Genomic DNA, 19,923 nt, shown 5'->3' with positions numbered 1-19,923 from the left:
ACTCAATGGAATTAACTGAGTATAAATGAAATTGATGTAATGCATGTAACTAACTTTAGGTATTGCAAACAACTACTTAGTGTACATGAACAAATACTGTGTGTCCTACATACGACTGAGGTATGGTATTTAGTATGTAGCTAGGATCTTTAGGTAGGGGAGTAACCCTGTTACCCTAAACATATTAAAGAACCTTTGATCACATCAACAGTTTATGTTATGAATCCTCACTTCACAATGCATCTTTAAAACAAAGAAGGGATTGTCACATTACAGAGTTTGTGATTGCCACATTTATTTCTAAAATTATTGTGGAAAATTAAAAATTCAATCTGCACAATCAGCAAAGGATCATAATCATGTTAAGTACTATATTGGATGGTCTCATTAGCACATGACATGTAAACTGAGTTCATGTAAAGTTCATTATCAGTTTCTCATCTCCCAATAATATTATTATAGCTGTGAACAAGTGCATGGATAATTTGATGAGTCTGAAACTACCTAATGATGTCATAATATCCTTGTTCATCATATAGCTCCATATAATGATTACGTGACTATTATGGAACTTCAGTAATATTCACGGCCTTAGGGTACAAGAAATAATCTGTGAATATGATAACAGTGGATCAGTTTCCTCCAATAAAGAGAGTATAAAGAGATGACAATATTACTTGCTTCAGTTAAGTTGATTCAAGTGCAAACAGTTTAAAGAAGATGAAGACTATTTTGTATACTGTGGCACTACTGCCATTGCTTCTTGTTTACTCTCATCCAATCAATATGATATGTGTACCAGTTTGTAGTCCAAATGTTACAGCCAACGAGACACTACTGAATCAATGGTTAGGGAATGATCAATCTACAGGAATAGACCAACTTCTAAATCACAAAGGCACAGTGATTAGAACACTAATAAGTTTATCATCTACTGATGTGAGTATACTTCATAGAGAGTGTTTTTCTGTGATGTGCAACATGCATTAGGTGTTTAATTATTAGATTGACTTTTAAAAGCACATGCAGTGATAATTTGTATATAGTTAAATTTTACTATAAGTATATTGAAACATTTCATTTGCAATATCATTTTATCCTGCAGCACAATGATTGTTTGCTTGAGTACAACTCTATTGTGAGAGTTCCAAAAAATACTAATGTGTCAGTCAATGCTATCAGACAGTTTTTCAATGCTTATCTTGTACACAAATTATTTGTGGAGCATTTGATGACATTTACTCCTAGTGAATTGTTGCACAATGGCTGGGTACATCAGGCAAAGGTGTATGACTTGAACAAGCAACTTGCAAAGCTAAAACTCATCCTTCAGTACAATCTAAGAAGCCTTGCAATTTTGGTAAGCAATAGCTAACTATAATTATCTCTACATGTATTTAACTTTTCTCTAAATTTATATTGCCAGTAATTTTAGTGCTGCCTGTTTTTACAGCTCAATATTAATGGCACATGTGATGCTTGTAAGAGAAACTGTTCAAGATCAGATGAAGTCAAGGATTATTTTGTTCAAACTATGAACAGCTGCTCTAGTCCTATCCATCACTTCATTGTGACAGTGGTCAATCACTCACACAAACTATCTCAAACATTAAACAAGTTAAAAGAGACAATCACAAACAGTGGTGATATACAAACAATGGATGTTACATCTCATGATGATATCAGTATTGATGAGCTCTGTTGGTGTGATCACTGATGGATCAATGACTGTGTTTTAGTTGTTGTTTTTTTTACTATTAATTCTACCAATCCAGTTTGTACATAGCTAAAGTGTGTATAGTATTAATGATGAATTATGTACTGTTTTTTGTTTGAAAACTGCTACAGTAATTATGCTTATTTGAGACACTGTAGAATAAATCATCATGTATTTATACCATGTAATATTATCATAATCATTTTTTAGAATTACTTGTTCATGCAAAGTATCACCTTAACTTTTAATACGGTAAAGTGTTTTACATTAGAATGGGTAGTTATATATGTAACTGTTGCTTATAATAAAATTAATCACTCGTATTGCAAGAACATGGTGTCCAAAGGCATTTGGTGAACAAAAAACACTGTGAAATATACAGGTGTTAACTTTGTAGCTGATCAGATTCTAGTAGAACAATTACAACAGCTACAGAGTCTACAGAGTGCTACATTGTTGATTTACCCTAAAACATGTCATTGTGTGTATATATAGCCACAATAAAGCAGACCAATTGGATCCATAGAAAACTTGTCAATTTCTCAGCTTTGTGCCTTCTGACAATTAACTACAGAATAACATTTAAAGTCTTTGATTTAATTTATTCATCTGCAAGTGTTCAGGAAATTATGGTCAACGATACCATATGCAGTTATTTAACATTTCTTTCTATGTGTTTTGTTTATCTGTAGTGCTCAGACGAGTGACACATTATTATAGTAAAGAGGTAAGCTGGAATTATATAATTCTATATTGCAGTAATACAGCATTTCATTAATCAAATACACAATCACTATACATTCACTGCTGTGTAGATTTATGCACTATGTAATGATAAAAATAACATGTAATTACTAGTTGAATTAGTAACTGTTCTAAATCTAAAAGATTGCTACTTTTGTCAGTTATAACTAGATAGAGTAAATCATTCACCACACCAACAGAGCGCATCAATATTGATATCATCGTGAGGTGTAACATTCCTTGTTTGTATATCACCACTGTTTGTGATTGCCTCTTTTAACTTGTTTAATGTTTGAGATAGTTTGTATGAGTGATTGACCACTGTCACAATGAAGTGATGGATAGGACTAGAGCAGCTGTTCATAGTTTGAACAAAATAATCCATGACTTCATCTGATCTTGAACAGTTTCTTTTACAAGCATCACATGTGCCATTAATATTGAGCTGGATAAATACACACATGTGAGTAAATAACTACACATACAGATTGCTGCAATATGTCACCAATTCTCAAACATTAATGTATTAATGAAGAAAGTAACCTAGTACATGCAGTTAATGTAAGTACCTATTGAATTCCTCTTACCATATAAGCAAGATTTTTAAAGTTGTATTGTAAAATGTTGTGGAAATTTTGAAGATTATTGTCAACATTTGCTTGTTTCACCCAGTCATTGAACAGTAGCTCATCAATTGTAAAACTCATCAAGTGCTCCACAAACAGTTCATGCACAAGGTATCCATTGAAAAATTCCACCAGTGAATTAATCGATACATTTTCAGCATCGGTAGCAACTGTTGTGAGCAAGTTATACTGACTGGAACAATCATTAAGCTGAAGAAAAATAGTGGAACATATAGTAAATTCAGTGGGTAAAGTTGTGTGTATATACTATATAGCTATTACATTACTTACATGGAGCTGCATATACTCACATCAGTAGATGATAATCTTGTTAACACTTCAGTTACAGTACCCTCTTTGTTCAGAAGTTGGTCTATTCCTGTAGAATCATCATTGCTCAACCAGTGATTGATGAGTATCTCATTGGCTGTAATACTTGTATTATAAACTGGTACACAAACTATATTGATTGGATAAAGAATGAACTATCAACAATGGCATCAGTAGTGTAGTTAAGAAAATAAAGTTCATCTTGATTGAAAAACTCTTATGCATGCACTGTTTGCAAAAAGCTCAGTTTGATTGAGTTGTTAGCAATGTGACTTCCGTGTTAGTCAACCATACACTTATATTCATATCCTTCAGTACTATAATGCCTACATATAAATGAATGTTATTATGTTATGGTCATAGTCTATTATATCACTTTCTTTGCAGATAGGATATCTCATTATTGCTTTCCTTTTGTGTTAGAAATTAGTGTATAGTTTCCAGTGATTTGGTTGTTCCAGTGGATACAGCAATTGCACATATTCTGTGTTACACATTAGAATGTACTTGAATATTGAATTACATATGACTACATTACATCATTTGTCATCAAGTTAACAAACACATAGCAAATTACCTCTATTTTTAGAAAATGTATGAATGTGCATTTTCACCTGTTACTATTAGTGTAATATCTGAATACATGAGATGTGTGCACATAACTACATTTTAAGCTGAAGTGAACATATAATGGCAGCTCTATTTTTGCAGTCACTCTATAATATGTAACCTTTGTTGAGGGACTTTGCTTCATATATTTTTTTGCCATAGACCATTTAGAAAATGTTTATCCAGTGTAAGAGAATGATGAATAAAGTATATGAATGATTGTGGCATAACCTTTGAAAATATGTACCTTCTATAGTTCTAATAGCTCACACTGAAATTCCCTTTAGTATTAATAATGATTTATTAATACAACAGGGAATTGTAGCAATTGCCATTAACATCATTGCAGCCATTTCTTGGCTGCCACTTTTGATTTTGCAACATTTTCACCCAGGCTTCACCCTTTTTACGTTTTAGCTGTTTGTTCAATTTGTATTGTCGGTTGTCAGTTGTCAGTCAACACACAATTACTAGCTCGTGTTAATCATCTCATGAAGGTATACCCCTCTTGTAACAGATAATACTTTTTTCTCATTGCTTTATATATGTAAGGAAAATAGTGAATACAGTGCTAACATTGGCTAATGTACTGCAAAACACAAATAGAAAAGAATGTATGGTGCTGCATGTCCAGTATACTGTGACATATGTAGCTAACTTTTTTCCTAGCAAAAAAGAAGACAAACAAAAGAGAAACACTTTGTAATTAATGTAATTAGGAAAGGGGAGTACTTGCAGTATATTGTTCAGTTGATATATACAACCGCCCTTTCAAAAAATGCATACATTTGAAGTAATATACAACTCCTTGTTGATACCATTAGATATTACACTGCAGATATTGCAGATCCGCTGACGGGGGGGGGGGGGGGGGGGCTCCACTTTGTAAGAGGCCCCATGGGACCTCATACAGTAGTAACTGCCTCGTGGCTACCCTATTAGACCAGTTGGCAGGCAAATATTCAGTTATAGTAACTTTAATATCAGCCTGGCATAAGGTATAATAAAAATTCCTTGGTTTGGCAGAAAGTTTGATATAAAATTTAAACTCGAGATGCCCTAATACAGCAGTCACCAGTCAAATAAACATTATAAGTATATTGTGATAAATTATTAAAATCACTCTCAGATTCAATCTCAGAGGGTCTAATCTTTCAAAATTTCTTTGGAGCATAATGCCCCTAGACCCCTCTAGCTTGGCATGCTTCACATGGTAGAACTGTTAATATGCTTATCATTTGTAGCTAATTTGCTTTTAGTTGTAGTCTAGTAGCTAGTTAACATAGCTAAGCTTTTTCATGTAAAATCACTCTCATATTCAATCTCGGAGTGTCTAATTTTCCAAAATTTCCTTAGGGCATGCCCCCATACCCCTAACTTGACATGCTTTTCATGCTAAAACTGTTACTAACTAAAGGCTGTCAGTTATTAGCTAGTTTATGTAGTCTAATAATGTCCTTTGTCTGTTTTTTCTTATTGAAAATTATGCGGTATAAGAGCTCCACATTCTGAATTTACCCTGGCTCCCTAAATCGTTTCAGCAGCCCTGAGTAGAAGCATTCATAAAGCGTATTTACAGTTCAATTTTCATAAAGATTACAAGTCACTCAGCAGAGAGTTAAACTACATTACAAGACACTCAGTAGAGAGTTCAGTTGTATTACAAAAGTCTCCCTAAAGAAAATAGCATATAACAACAATCACAAAAATAATATAAATCAGTTTCTAATCTGTATTAGTTCATTATTGTTCTAATGGAGAGGCAGGTGCCCCTCATCAACAGCAAGGTCAACAACTGGAACACTTAGGATTGAGAACGTGATCCCCTGATGCACATTATTGAAGAGCGAAGCAAGGAGAACCCCAAACTACAATGGAGTCAACCCATAATTATTAACCACAGAATACAAGAAAATCCATTTCTCACTGAGCAAGTAGGCAAGATGTTTATAAGCGGTGGTAGCTACCTTCCCCATACTTCCAGATGTGGAAAGGGTGTAAAATTTCTATGTTATACTTCTAGAACATATTCCTCATAAGCACGATGTTTCTCCATTTTGTGTCTTTGAAAGGTAGCAGCCAGGGTAGTAGAGCGGTTGGAAGCTGCAAAGCAGTTAAACACCCACACATCAAAGTAGGTGTGATGGTGTAAACACCTCCAAAAACCAGAATCCCTAACATCTACTCATGCATCATCATCTTGAATGGCTGAACGTGGTGCATCATGCAGACAAAATCTCAATCCCTATAGAGAGTTCAGCTACAAACAAGTTTCCCTGTAAAGAGTTCAGTTACGTTATAGGTCACCCTAGAGAGTTCAGCTAAATTACAAGTCACCCTAGCGAGTTCAGCTACAGTACAAAAGTATCCATGGAGATATTTCAGCTACGTAGTAATAAGCTACATTACAATTAAGTCACTCAATAGAGAGTTCATTCAAGTACATTACAAAAGTCTCCATGTAGAAATTTCAGCTGCGTAATAATAAGATAGTTCAGCTACATTACAAGTCTCACTGTAGATTCAGCTATATACAATAAAAGTCACTCAGGGGCAAGTTGAGTGCTAGGCTAGGAGTATCTATAAGAGAAGCGGTAACTGGTTGATACAACTAGTGTGCGAAGCACACTCGCGCATGAAAACTAGGGAAGTCTGGGGGTATACATGCCCCCACAGAAAATTTTTGCAAATTTAGTCTAAATTTAGAGACAATTTTGACTGAACTTATTGAAATATTAGCATTGTAAGCCAAGTGAAATCAGTGATATAATACTAACTGTCATATATAAGCATAAATACTGCAGCACAGTTTGAGTGAAAGGGGTCTAGCAGTGTAACCTCCAGAAGTTAAGATATTCTATTAGCAATCAAATAACACTAAAAGATGAAACTACAACCAACAATCATCTTGCAGCTGTTTCTCCATATATACAGTGGCCAAATTTTGCTTGCTCTAAAGTCATTTAAAATAGGAAAATGTGGAATTTGATCAAATAAGGCTCCAAACTTTGCAGTTCTGTTAACGTTATAGATGCTTAAATTTCACAAGAAGTATTTCAACCCAAGTATCTAGTTTGTAGCTACATCTGAATCTATACCTACTATAAAAGAAGTTACTCTCAGAATAGCTCTTCAAGAAGAGTTGATGTCATGGTATAAAAAGGTACGTACAGAATTTTAACTTTTAAACAACTAGATTATTGATGAGATAGCAGTGCACAGAATGAGAAGAAGAGGTTCAATTTCAGCATGCACATTGGTCTGTGTTCTTTAGAATTTTCATATTGAATGTTCTATTAGAGTGTTTTGATTTTTAGCAGACTTTTAGTGGCTTTACCTCTGAAATTTAATTTCTACTACCTCTTGTTGATTCCTAGAAGATATTAGCTCTTCCCTTCTTGCTCTTTCCATATTTTCATTGCCCATGTGTACTTAAGAAGTAATTGCACCTGTATGTAGCTTCCACTAGCTCTTGCACATAGTAAAAATTAATTTTGAAGGAGAATCCCATGCACCCTCCCAAATCCCTCCTTGCCAGTCACTCAACATAGAGTTCATTATCAACTACAAACTAGTCACTTTGTAGAGATTTCTACAGAACAACAACTATCTAATTTTTTTTTCTCTTCTTCCAACAAGTAAAATCCAATCCCAAAGCTTACTTATGGCCAGTTTTGGATAATTACACAAAAGTGATATCTATACCAAAAACAGCCTAACTGTGAAAAATGGATGCGGCCTCCAAAAAATGGAGGCCACACCTTTTTTACAATTAAGCTGTTTTTGGTATAGATATGTAGAACCGTACAGTAGTAGCTGTCACAATTTGTTACATAATCACTACAAATCACTTCTTTATTATGTACACAAGTCTATCACTGTATTTTATGTTTAGAATGATAAGCCAAAGAAATTCTGACCTTCTTGATGTGGACAGAATGTGGTTGGATACTAGTTTTACACAAGGGACACAAAGGAGGACACAGATAAATCCATTGTATACGTACTGTGGCATGCCAAAAGGCACTGTGGGGCGGAAGCGACGTCAAACAATGAAAAAACCAAGCTTGGAGAATTATCAGAGAATAAGTAGACAAATTTTGTCAGACACCCTAGCTACTATGTACCTACCATATTTCATTAATGCTACCCACAATCAATTACAATTTAGCTAGCTATACCTTGAATAATCGGCATATGTATATAGAATTCTTTCTATCAGTTTTGTTACCACTGACAGAGCTGGCCTGTGAAAGTTATATACAGTGTAACAAGTTGGTTTTTGGTCTATGGCAACGTCATATACAGGAATTTGTGACAACTGTAGCTATATAGCTATTATTCATTCATTGACTAATTTTATAACACAAGTTACTACCAAAAGTGTCTTGACTTATTATACTACTAGTACATTGTTAATTCCTCTTCTCCTTCTCAGAATTTCTATAGTAATCATTTTATGGAGTTGTGACAGATGGTGGTGGAGTGCATGTCAAACTTTATTAAGTATGTCAGAAAGTACTTAGTGTTAATATTCACTTTTTCAAACTATACTTTAGTGTTGGTCACTCGCTTGTTATTCTCTCACCTGTCAGTCTCCGTTGCCCTAAGTACTCTTCTCACCTCCCACAAGCTGATGATTGTGGGGGTGGTTTGGTATGTGTACAGGATCTCAACTGCTTTTTGGGATAAATATTCAACTCTACTTGAGACCAATGTAAAAAATTAGCTTTAATTTTGAGACAACAGATACTTGGGCATAAGGAAGAATTTGGTGTTGGGAATTGTTTACAATTCACCAAGTTCTTTGTACTCGAGACATTCACTTTTCAAACTATACTTTAAAAATAGTGCAGTCTTTTGACATCAGTTTGAAAGTCTTATAGTTGACATTAAAATTAGAGATACTAAAAATAGTAATGCTGGAACTAGCCAAATTTTGTATACATAACTAAGTAGTCTGCTTTGTACCATTTCCTGTTTAAATTATATTAGTTACATATGTCCAAGCCTTTAGCAAGCTACATGGGGAAGTACGTGAAGTTTACTAACAAATTCATCCTCATTTTTGGAACCTACTGACTAAGGAAATATATACAGTGTGAAGCCTTACAGTGTGATGGGATGTATGTATGTATGTATGTATGTAAAGATTAGTTCCCAGACATGAGGGAGTTTTGTTGTGCTAGTACAGTATGGCTGCTGTACTAACAGCAACATGTAAGGCTTCAAAGCAACTTTAAAACATTATTATTTATAGCTCATAATAGTTACCACTTAAGAAAGTAGCCATTTAGCTACACTTCCTTTTATGAAGTACTGACTGCACTTGTTGAATATTGTGTGCATTCTAGTTGTACCAATAAGACTTGTACTGTATAGTACAACCTTACATATCCAACACAATTTTTAACACCAATGAGCGATGTACATGCATCACTCTATACATATATAAAGCTGTCTGGCTGTCTGCATTCATTTAATGTCCAAAAATTAATTCTTGCCAGTCACTGCATGCACATGCCAAAGCTTCTGTTTCAAATAAAGCCCTCATCATTTGGGACAACTACTTTTAATGTGGCTTATAATGACTCACTGTACTTGTTGTTTATTGCTCCTTATAAATGCATAATAGGTGTAAAGCAAAAACTCATTGGATTTCTTTAGGTAAAACCAACTGCATGCATGGCAAACTGCAACTAAACACCTATGCTATGCTATGCTATTCATGTTGCCAATTGCAGCTTTTATAATTGATCTGTCTAGCTATAGGCAATTTTGTTATTGTGGTTGAAGAAACTTACTGATCACATGATCACAATATACCAGATTTGATTATGATTTGAACTGAGTTTCTGTCTTCATCCTAAATACTTTCTTATTCTTCATACCATATTTTATCTCAATCCCAGCTTCATTAGTTATTATTATTATTAGCACTTTACAGTGACCAGCACTGAAGGTCTGACAGCAACATGTGCTGCAGCCTTAGGATTAGTTGTATGGTGCTACACACTGCTACTCTGGTAAATAGGAACATGTTGCTTACATTTTCATATCAGGGATCACAACAATGTGAGCTTTTAAAAACTGACCTTACAGATTTAACATCACGTTATGTCATTCCACAAATTTTGGTCATAGCTATGTAACAATCATTACACCAAGACCTGCTGGGTAATTTTTCATTAACTTTGTGTTAATGTAAAGTTGACATAATAATATGTGAATACAATCCCCAAATACCCACAGGATTTTAAATCTCTTAACCTTTTACAGTCAGCCACATGATAACCATGTTGCAAAACCACCTGTATAGCAAACTCACCATTTTTGCATGCAGTTCCTAAAGTCCCTAGGGGATTGTGTATTAGACCCAATACATTCCTTACATCAATGTTATAAAAATAAAAGCCCATATACAATAGGATTAGTGAGTTTCCTCAAGGCGGCATGCCAAATAGGATAGTTGGGACTGGAAACCCATTGTAATGGTGTATCCCAGGTATTGAATTCATAACATTATTAATTTTCATATAGATAGATACAGCACTTGTGCTGTAAAGCATTAATAAATAAAAAAATAAAAATGTATTTTGTTTATAACAAAGAAAATCCCATTGTTTGTACTGAAATAGATTCAGTCAGTATAGTATTCATTTAAGAAAGGAATTAACATGGAGGCAAGTTTCACCATTGTTATTATTGCTATCACATGTATGGTCAGTTGTTTTAGGCAACCTCTCTGCTTTCCTATGACTTTCCCATACCTGCAAAGCAGGAAATTTATACTGGTGTTGGTGACTTAATACAACTTCCTGTTTCAGGGAAATTTCTAGCTGAATACTTTAAATCAAATACTTACATACTTTCTGTACTTTTCATTTTTTTTCTTCTTATTTTTCTACATTCTATACATCTAGGAGTATATCCATGTTCATCTTAACAAAAATACTGTGTTTACACATTTGTTCTATTTTGTTATACCAGTCAATGCATTACTATGCAAGAATTTACTGAGAACTTAGAAGTTTAGCTTCATAAATTTAACTGCAAACCAATCTGACGAAGCTACTAGAGAAATACATGGACTTGCATAGAAAGCAATGTGTTCTCTAGGAGCCTCCTAAATAGGAAACTATTTGTCAATGACCTCAGTGTATAATTTCACTTTGTTTACCTACATGTACTATATTAGTTTTATTCCTTATGTGGCACACAATAACAATCAGTTCTAATTTACTTTGTATTATGATTTCTATGTAGGTATTGACTAGTAGCCTAGCAATCTGTTCATGATAACATTTATAGTAGTACTTTTCCTGTTCTTTTCTTTTCTTGACAAGTAGTTAGTTGGTTTCCATTACAAATGGCTTCTGGATATCTTATAAGGTAAAATTAATTAGTGCTTATATCTTGGTACTACATAACATCAGAAGTACTGATGTATGTGAAGAGCAGAAACTTTCTTATTTCTCCCTTTAAATTTACACAAGTCAATTTAAGAATCTGCTGGACAGACACTATAGTAATACTAACAATGTATGATTTTAATGGGTATAGCTACTTAATTGTGTGTATGATTTGGATGTACAGGCTACTCCTCTATCCAAAATTTAGAATTACAATTATGTCACTTGGCTGCTTACTGGTAGATCAAAATTTACTACCAAAATTATTGATTTGTGCTACATAATGATTTATTGAATGGTTGGTTGGTTTAAATTCCAAATAGTTGGTCATACAATTAATTAGGGCTGTTCTTCTGTACTTTACAGAGAGCAATTTAGCAACAAAACTAACTACAACATGCAAAGAACATTAATTGCATAATATGACCACCACAAAACTGTAATGTATAGGACATAGATATAGTTCTTTCATCAGTGAACATTGCATATATTGTAAAATGAAAAAAGATTCATAGATGCATTAAGCTACCATAATTTGCCAGAAATATTTCTGACTTTTGAGTCATCTACAAGCATTGACTACATTACACAGAAAAAGCTTTGCAGTTTACTGACAATCCACAAAATCCACAAATTTTTCCATATGAACTATTTTGCATTACACAGTAGTATGTATATTTGTAATTGGATGAATTCAGTATACTAACCCATATAATTTGAAATGATTTGTAATTTTTCAGATTCACTTTATAGTTACTGATATCTGACATATCCACTATCTACTAAATGTGTATAGTGGTTGGCCATACATATAACCTCACAGCGTTTTGACATACTCTGTTAATAATATTTCCCATCTCGTCAGCCAAGGCTTGATTTAAATAAACTTTAAAGTGTCAGGATAAATGTGTTTCATGACATTCTGCAATTTAATCAAACCATATACATATGTAGGAGGCTGTGTTGCTGACAATGTAATATGTACTTTCCTCCTTTTGGGATACTAGCCAGTTGAGCTAAGTACCATATATATATTGTAGATATCATACGTATATAGCTATCATATGATTGTAACTAGTCACAGAACATAAAATCTGGACTCTATCATCTGTATAATGTAGGATATCAGTATTGGCCTGTTCTTTTAGCAGTAAACAACTGAGAAAAGTGCATGGTTACAACAAAATTTAATGTAACATCCTTTCATAGTTACAATTGTAACACTAGAATATATCTCCATAGTTACAGCAGATGTAAGTGCACTCAGTAGTACCTCCATTAGAAGCACCTGGAGGGCAACTAAAAGTAGCATCCTATAAGGTTTTGTGCTAAGGGGTAGCCTGCCGCCTTAACCAAGTGTCTGGATGATGATGCAAGTGTGTTAATTTTGCATATGAGTCCATTAGTGTTGATCACAGTTTTGTATATACAGTACCTTACAATATCATTTGTGAGTAAAATAAACTAGCACACTTATGAATATTTGACATAAGAAGGATATGGAATTGGAAATATATACAAAGCCCACAAAGTGTAGTGATGTGGCATCTGAGCATATTTAGGAGTGATTTTAGTACACTAGGGGAGTTATTTGTTGTTGTATTTGCTGCTATGTGCAATCCATCATGTGGACTTTGGTTCTAGTGCCACATATGCCAGAAGATCAGCAATGAAGTGAAACCATAGCTGTGTAAAAGGTCACATAATTGAAACCACTATGTCATTCTGTGTGTATACGACGTAGTTGACTACAATGATGTTGCACTAGTAATATTTGCAGGCTGTAGCAAACGATTAGTTTAAAATGTATGTGTACAGCTTTCAGAATTTAAAACAATCTCACATAGATCTTTTCATAGAAGACTGTGTAGGTTGTGCTTTACATTTTTATACAGATATTGATCACTTGTAAAAGTTTCATGCTTAAACTTCAGAAATCAAATTATTGTTATGTTTATATCTACAATTGCATGATGAGAGTTGTTGCATAACAGTTATAAATCTTGTGTAAATGATATACTTATAATTAAGCCACAGGTTTCCCCAATAGTTGTGATATATTTTCCTGTAGATTTTAATGCAGTCATACACATAGAATGAAGGAGTTAATTGCTGTGATAAAACATTGTTATTTGTCTAAATGCAGAAATTCCTCTTAGAAAGGAAATCAAAACTGATTATGACCTTCACAAAAAATGACCCTTAACAAGGTTTACATGAATTTCAGGATGGGTACAGGATGCAGGTTTCAAATGACGGAATGCACATGCATGGTTAGTTAAAGTATCTACCTTACTGGTATACACCTTTGATCTCCAGAGAGTTTTGCTGGTGGTTCACCCTGAAACAAATAATAGAGCTGATCATGATCAACTGCTCCAGTCCAGTCTTGTTAGAAAGACTGTCCTAGTGAGTCATGTAAACTGTTCAACTTGGGAGCTCACATAAAACCTTGTCAGTGTTTCAGACAGGAACTTCCCTGTACTTTTTCCTGCATATAGATATGGAATATTCAGCCTTCCCCACATAAAGCAAAAAGTAGGTCCCCTGGCTGCATATACGTAGATACAGTCATGCTACCAAATCTGTTGCTATTGTGTTTTAACTACAGGATATTTCTTTAAGTAAATATTTAAATGAGCGATCATACAGAAAATTAATTAGTACAGTATAAAACATACACAAATTGTGTCTGCACTATTACCTATTATGTTCTGCTACTCTGATGTTATTCTGTTTTCAAGCAGCAAACATATTATTTTTATACTTTTGGCAGGGTCTTTATATAAAAAGAATTATACTGCAACTTCTTTGGAAGTGCTAAATACTTTCATTTGTTCTCTACTAAGTCTGGTGTGAACTATTTCTTTCATTAGTATTGGTGATAGCATACATATGTTCATTAGCCTGTATGTCAATGATATCATGCTAATCTGCTGTTATTAAGTTTTAACTGTTCAATTTGCAACACATTAAGAGGTGAATGTAACGTGTTTATGGTTGGTCATGTGTTGCTAGTACGCGTGATTAGTGCATGCAAAAAGATAATGGGTGATTGACAATCAGGAAGTTTAATACGTATAAAAAGTTTGTACTACAGACAACAAGCAGTATATTGTAGCTTCGACAGCTGATTTAACACAGTAATTTCATTCAAGATAGAAGAGATGAAACCTGTATTAGTTTCTGTCTCACTACTGGTACTAGTAGTGAATTCTCACCCAATCTGTACTTCTGACACTAATCACGGAGATCAAGCCTGTACTGATATCATCACTACTAATAAGATGTTCTTGGATAAGTGGTTGGATGTTAGTGATAATTCTAAAGGAATAGATCAACTTCGCCAACGCAGTAGAAACAGTGTGGCCAGTAAGCTGCTAAACTTAGCATCTACATCAGTAAGTCACTTTTATTTGCCATTCCACATGGGTACCAGTTACTATTTTGCCTAGTTTGATGACTGCTTAGTGGATTATGTGACAGCAATAACAGTTCCTTATGTTAATGACACATCTCTCACTACTATCAGACACTTCTTCAATGCTTACTTGATGCATAAACTTTATGTTGAGCATCTAGTAGGATTAGGAGCTGTTAACCTACTAGAAAAGGAGTGGCTACAGTTTCCAAATGCTATTAATACTTATAATGGCCTCACCAAGCTATTGAACATTCTAAATTACAATGTCAAGAACCTTGGTCAACTGGTAAGGGTATAATTACACACTATGTGTTACTAGTTATGTGTAATTATTTGTTATACAGCTGAACACAACTTGTCATGGTTGTACAAGAAATTGCTCAAAATCAACTGAAATGGCAGCATCACTTATCTCAAAAATGAATCACTGCTCCAGTCCTATCTACAATGTAGTGTTTACTATTACTTCACACTCAGAGAAATTGTATAAAGTGGTAAAAAGATTGAAGCATATGGTTGATGACCAGTCGAATAGTAACAAAGCAATGAACAATCCACAAACTTCTACTATTGAAAATGTTGACAGTCTTTGTTGGTGCAGTTAAGCTATGACAACTCACTCGGCTAATCAATGTACAATGGTGTATATATGCATATATTTTTATTAAATGATTGCTACAATCTATTTATAACTTTGTTACTACAGACTGTATATTCAAACTGTATAATACATTAATATTATATAGGAATTAAGTTCACATAACATACACTGTAATATACAACTCTATGTAGAGTCAACACCTATAAAGTCAGGTGGTTTCAGGCAGGCAATCTCCCTTGTGTAAACTTGCTATATACTTCCTACATACTATACTGGCTGTCCAGAACATATGTATACATGTGGGAGCCTAGTAAACATGATGGGCTGACCTTGAAAATAAAATTAATTGCTAGTTAATCAGGTAGATTAAATTTGAATTTCCCACATAAATGTAATGGCAATCACAAACACTTTATTGTGGTTGTCCCCTCTCCATGAAGCCATGTCTTGTCAAGCAAGAAACCATAACATTACAACTGTAGCAATAGTAAGGGTACTATAAGCTGTTCAGGGTTACTCCCTGAGCTGTTCATAGTTAATCTCTACTACCTTAATATCACTCGCATACTAGCTATCAAATATTGATAGAAGCCAAAGTAGCTTGTCATCCTACAATACACCATGTAAATAGTTACTTTACAATTGCTACATACAAACTAACAGTATTTACTTCGTTACTATGGTGGATGCACTATCTGAACACCTAAATGTTAACCAATTCTGTAAGTTATATATTATATATACGTATATATGTAGCTGGAATCAGAACACATGCATACTATGAAGATTAACATACATAGCTATGTACACTGTTCTGTGCCAATAATGCACAAGTCTGTCTATTCATGTCCATTGTCCCTTCATGATGTCCCTGTTATTAAGTCATACCCCAAATACAGTATGTTAGACAGTTACAATTATATTCATTGGTAATATGGTACTAACAGTGAAGTATGAATATAATAAATGAATCAGATTTGTTCATAGAAAGGAAGTATAAAAGTGAGAGCAGCATCTCTATTTTCAGTCCAGTTAGCTTGAGTAAAAACAGGTTTGAAAAATGAAGACTTTTATGTTTGCTGTGGTACTAATGCCATTGCTTCTCACATATTCTCATCCAGTCAATATGATATGTGTACCAGTTTGTAGTCCTAACATTTCAGCTAAAGAGACACTATTGAATCAGTGGAAAAGCAATGATCAATCTACAGGGATTGATCAACTTCTAAATCACAAAGGCACTGTGATTAGAGGATTAATGAGCTTATCATCTACTGATGTGAGTAAAGTGTGTGTGTGTATGTGTGCATGTGTGTGTGTGTGTGTGCATGTAAGAGTAAGTGCATGTACAATACCATGCTAGTTTTGTGTATAGGTATAGTTGTAGCTACTGTGAATTTATATATTTATTTTTTTCTCTACAGTACAATGATTGTTTGTCTAAGTACAATTCTATTGCAAGAGTTCCCAAAAATACTAATGTATCAGTCAATGCCTTCAGACAGTTTTTCAATGCATATCATGTACACAAATTATTTGTGGAGCATTTGATGACGTTTACTCCTACTGAATTGTTGAACAAAGGCTGGGTACACCATGCAAAGATATCTGACTTAAATGAACACCTAAACGACCTTCAAAACATTCTTCAGTACAATATGAAGAATCTTGCTATTTTGGTAAGTGATTGCTGCTGTATCTGAATGTGTAGTAGCTAGTTGGTATGGAAAAGCATATATGGTATTAATAATTTAAGAATAGGGTTGATTATTATGGGTACTTTTACAGCTCAGGACTAACAACACATGTGATGCTTGTAAAAGAGACTGTTCAAGATCAGCTGAAGTCAAGGATTATTTTGTTCGAACTATGAACAGCTGCTCTAGTCCAATCCATAGCTTCATTGTGACAGTAGTCAATCACTCACACAAACTATCTCAAACATTAAACAAGTTAAAAGAGACAATCACAAACAGTGACGATATAGAAACAAGGGATGTTACACCTCACAACGATTTCAATATTGATGAGCTCTGTTGGTGTGGTCACTGATGGACTACTATAGCTACTTATTTTTCAGTTTTATACTTTTTATACTTAATAAATATATTTTTTGAATGCATATAATAATATTATTATATAAGCAAGTTAATTAAGATGTATAGCTAAATGTACCTGTTGTATGTTTATTTTGATATAAATTACGGCGACATCGTTCTCGACAGAATTGGTAGCTTGGTGTGCATACAGTGACTGATATTGTGGTTAGAAATCTCTTTCACATGCACACACACTAGCTTACAAACACATATACATATGCAAACCAAACCAATTAATGCCTCTGGCAGTTATGCAGAACACTGCCCAGCAAACCAGCACTGCGGGGATACCTAGCTGTGCACGATGTACTCAGGTACTTAAGTCTTGTGCAAGCAAATTCTCCTAGGGCAGGTCTAGTAACACACTGCACACACGCATGCATGGACACACACACACACGCACGCACACACGAATGCACATACGCACGCACGGTCACGCACGCACACACAAACACATCTGTAGCTGCCCATCTGTAGATGATTGCAGTATCCTTGGGGAACTGACTCCTGGATAAGATGACTAGAAAATGGCTAGTGGGTCAAAAACATGAATGCCCGGTCCCTTCCTATGAAAGGTCCTTCTACAGTAACTATGAAAAAGGCTGGGTCCCAGGCTCCCGGCATGATCTAGATTATTATTATCAATTTTAGGTGGGGTCTAATTGACGGAACGGAAACGAGGCGGAACGGAATCAGGGGCTAAACCACGGAAACACAGAACGGAACAATTTTTAAAATGAAGCTCGTAGCTTACTATTGCTGAATGCAGCTTTTGCAATTTATTAGCGGCATCTATGGTGATCAAAGCAGTGGATCGAAATAACAAAGGATCAATTGTGGGTTTAGTTGCCATTAGTAACGAAATATTAATGTGGGATTGTTTTGTTAGTAATGGTTTACCTCCTGAAGTCAAGCTTCCAATCAATTAATACAAGACAAGGAAAGTTTTGTTACATTATGTATTAGTTGTTTCTGCTGAATGAGCTGATAATCACTATTGTGGTTTCCAGTGTTGGGCAAGTTACTTTGTAAAAGTAACTAGTTACATATTACATATTACTTGCAACTGAACTATTTAGTTACAGTTACATATTACCCATTAAATAAAGTAACTGTAATAATATTACATATTATATTACTTTGTGTCCACAGCCTTAAGCTGTCACGTGTGAAACTACCACCTTATCACGTGACATGATTGCGCTGTTGGACAATATGCAAATTTTGGTTATAAGTAAGAAGCTGGTGAATAAGCTTCATTCAGTAGGCCTCGTTACTTCGCTGTGGCTAGGCATTACTCAAAGAGATTAGTAACTTCGTTACTTATAGTAATAATATTACGTAATATTAGATTCGTTACAGTAACTATATTACTTAGGTAACGCGTTACATTTGTAAGTAAAGTAGCTTGCGTTATATTGCCTGTTATTATAGCGTATTTCGTTATATTACTTTGTTACCACAAAAGTAATAATATTACGTAACGCGTTACATAAGTAGCGCGTTACTCCCAACACTGGTGGTTTCATTTATGTCCATATAATACCGGTAACTACCAATGGACTATACATAGTAAGTTAGCTACATAAGTTTAATACAATTGATCTAAAAATACAGTGGACTAGTAATGATCATGTGGACAATATAATACATCAATGCACTTAGATGACCGTTGTATGTAGGATGATAATTAGTGCGAAACTGCTTTATACAAAGTCGGTTGAATACCATGTTGAGTATAGGCAGTAGCAATTCTAGAGCTGGCATACAGAGGGGAACAGTATGGATGCTGTAGTATAAAGTAGAATTTCAGTGGGGGTTGCGGTGTAGGATTTTTGCAATTTAAAGACTTTAAAGTAGCCTAAAATTGCTGCTAAAAACATGGAAAATGCTCAGTAAAACTAACAATGCCAATCTATATTGCAACTGTTTCCCAAGATTTTTCAAAACTTATTTTTCAGCAGGGGGAGGGGGATTCCCCTTAGAATCACCTATCAGTGTATATAGGTTTCTATTTTTTATTCAATATCCTACTATGGACAAGAAGGGTTTTAACTTGACATTGAAGCTTCGAATAACTTGATCCAATCAGCAAGGCAAGCGCATATATAAGGAACCATGTAGCCTGGGATCCAGGATTTCCTCTGTGCTCAACCACCACTCTTCAATATAATTTCTCATGCTTCAGTAAGGGCCATTTTAGCTGATGAACATAACCATATGGGCATCAATGGCTTAGCAAAAAGGATCATTCTGATAATTATTCTGCTGACAAATGGAAGGCCCGGTCGACTATAAGCATCTGGACTTTAAAATAGTCCCTCCTGTAGATGTAAAATGAGAGAGGCTAAGCAACATTAT

General features: G+C 34.5%; 2 protein-coding genes across 2 annotated transcripts; both read left to right on the top strand.

The window, feature by feature from the left end:
* Positions 1-557: 557 nt before the first annotated feature.
* Positions 558-1,746, top strand: LOC136256868 (uncharacterized). The gene is made up of 3 exons (XM_066049930.1): positions 558-939; positions 1,106-1,360; positions 1,454-1,746. The coding sequence occupies exons 1-3, from the start codon at positions 721-723 to the stop codon at positions 1,715-1,717; spliced, it is 738 nt and encodes a 245-aa protein (XP_065906002.1). The 5' UTR covers positions 558-720; the 3' UTR covers positions 1,718-1,746.
* Positions 1,747-14,605: 12,859 nt separating this feature from the next.
* LOC136255142 (uncharacterized) lies at positions 14,606-15,508 on the top strand. The gene is made up of 3 exons (XM_066047861.1): positions 14,606-14,839; positions 14,894-15,148; positions 15,207-15,508. The coding sequence occupies exons 1-3, from the start codon at positions 14,606-14,608 to the stop codon at positions 15,465-15,467; spliced, it is 750 nt and encodes a 249-aa protein (XP_065903933.1). The 3' UTR covers positions 15,468-15,508.
* Positions 15,509-19,923: the final 4,415 nt, after the last annotated feature.

Source organism: Dysidea avara, chromosome 5, assembly GCF_963678975.1.
Source record: "Dysidea avara chromosome 5, odDysAvar1.4, whole genome shotgun sequence".
In the NCBI taxonomy this organism is placed as follows: Eukaryota; Metazoa; Porifera; class Demospongiae; order Dictyoceratida; family Dysideidae; genus Dysidea; species Dysidea avara.
The sequence above is the reverse complement of the archived record's forward strand: the minus strand, read 5'-3'. Positions and strand labels throughout refer to the sequence as shown.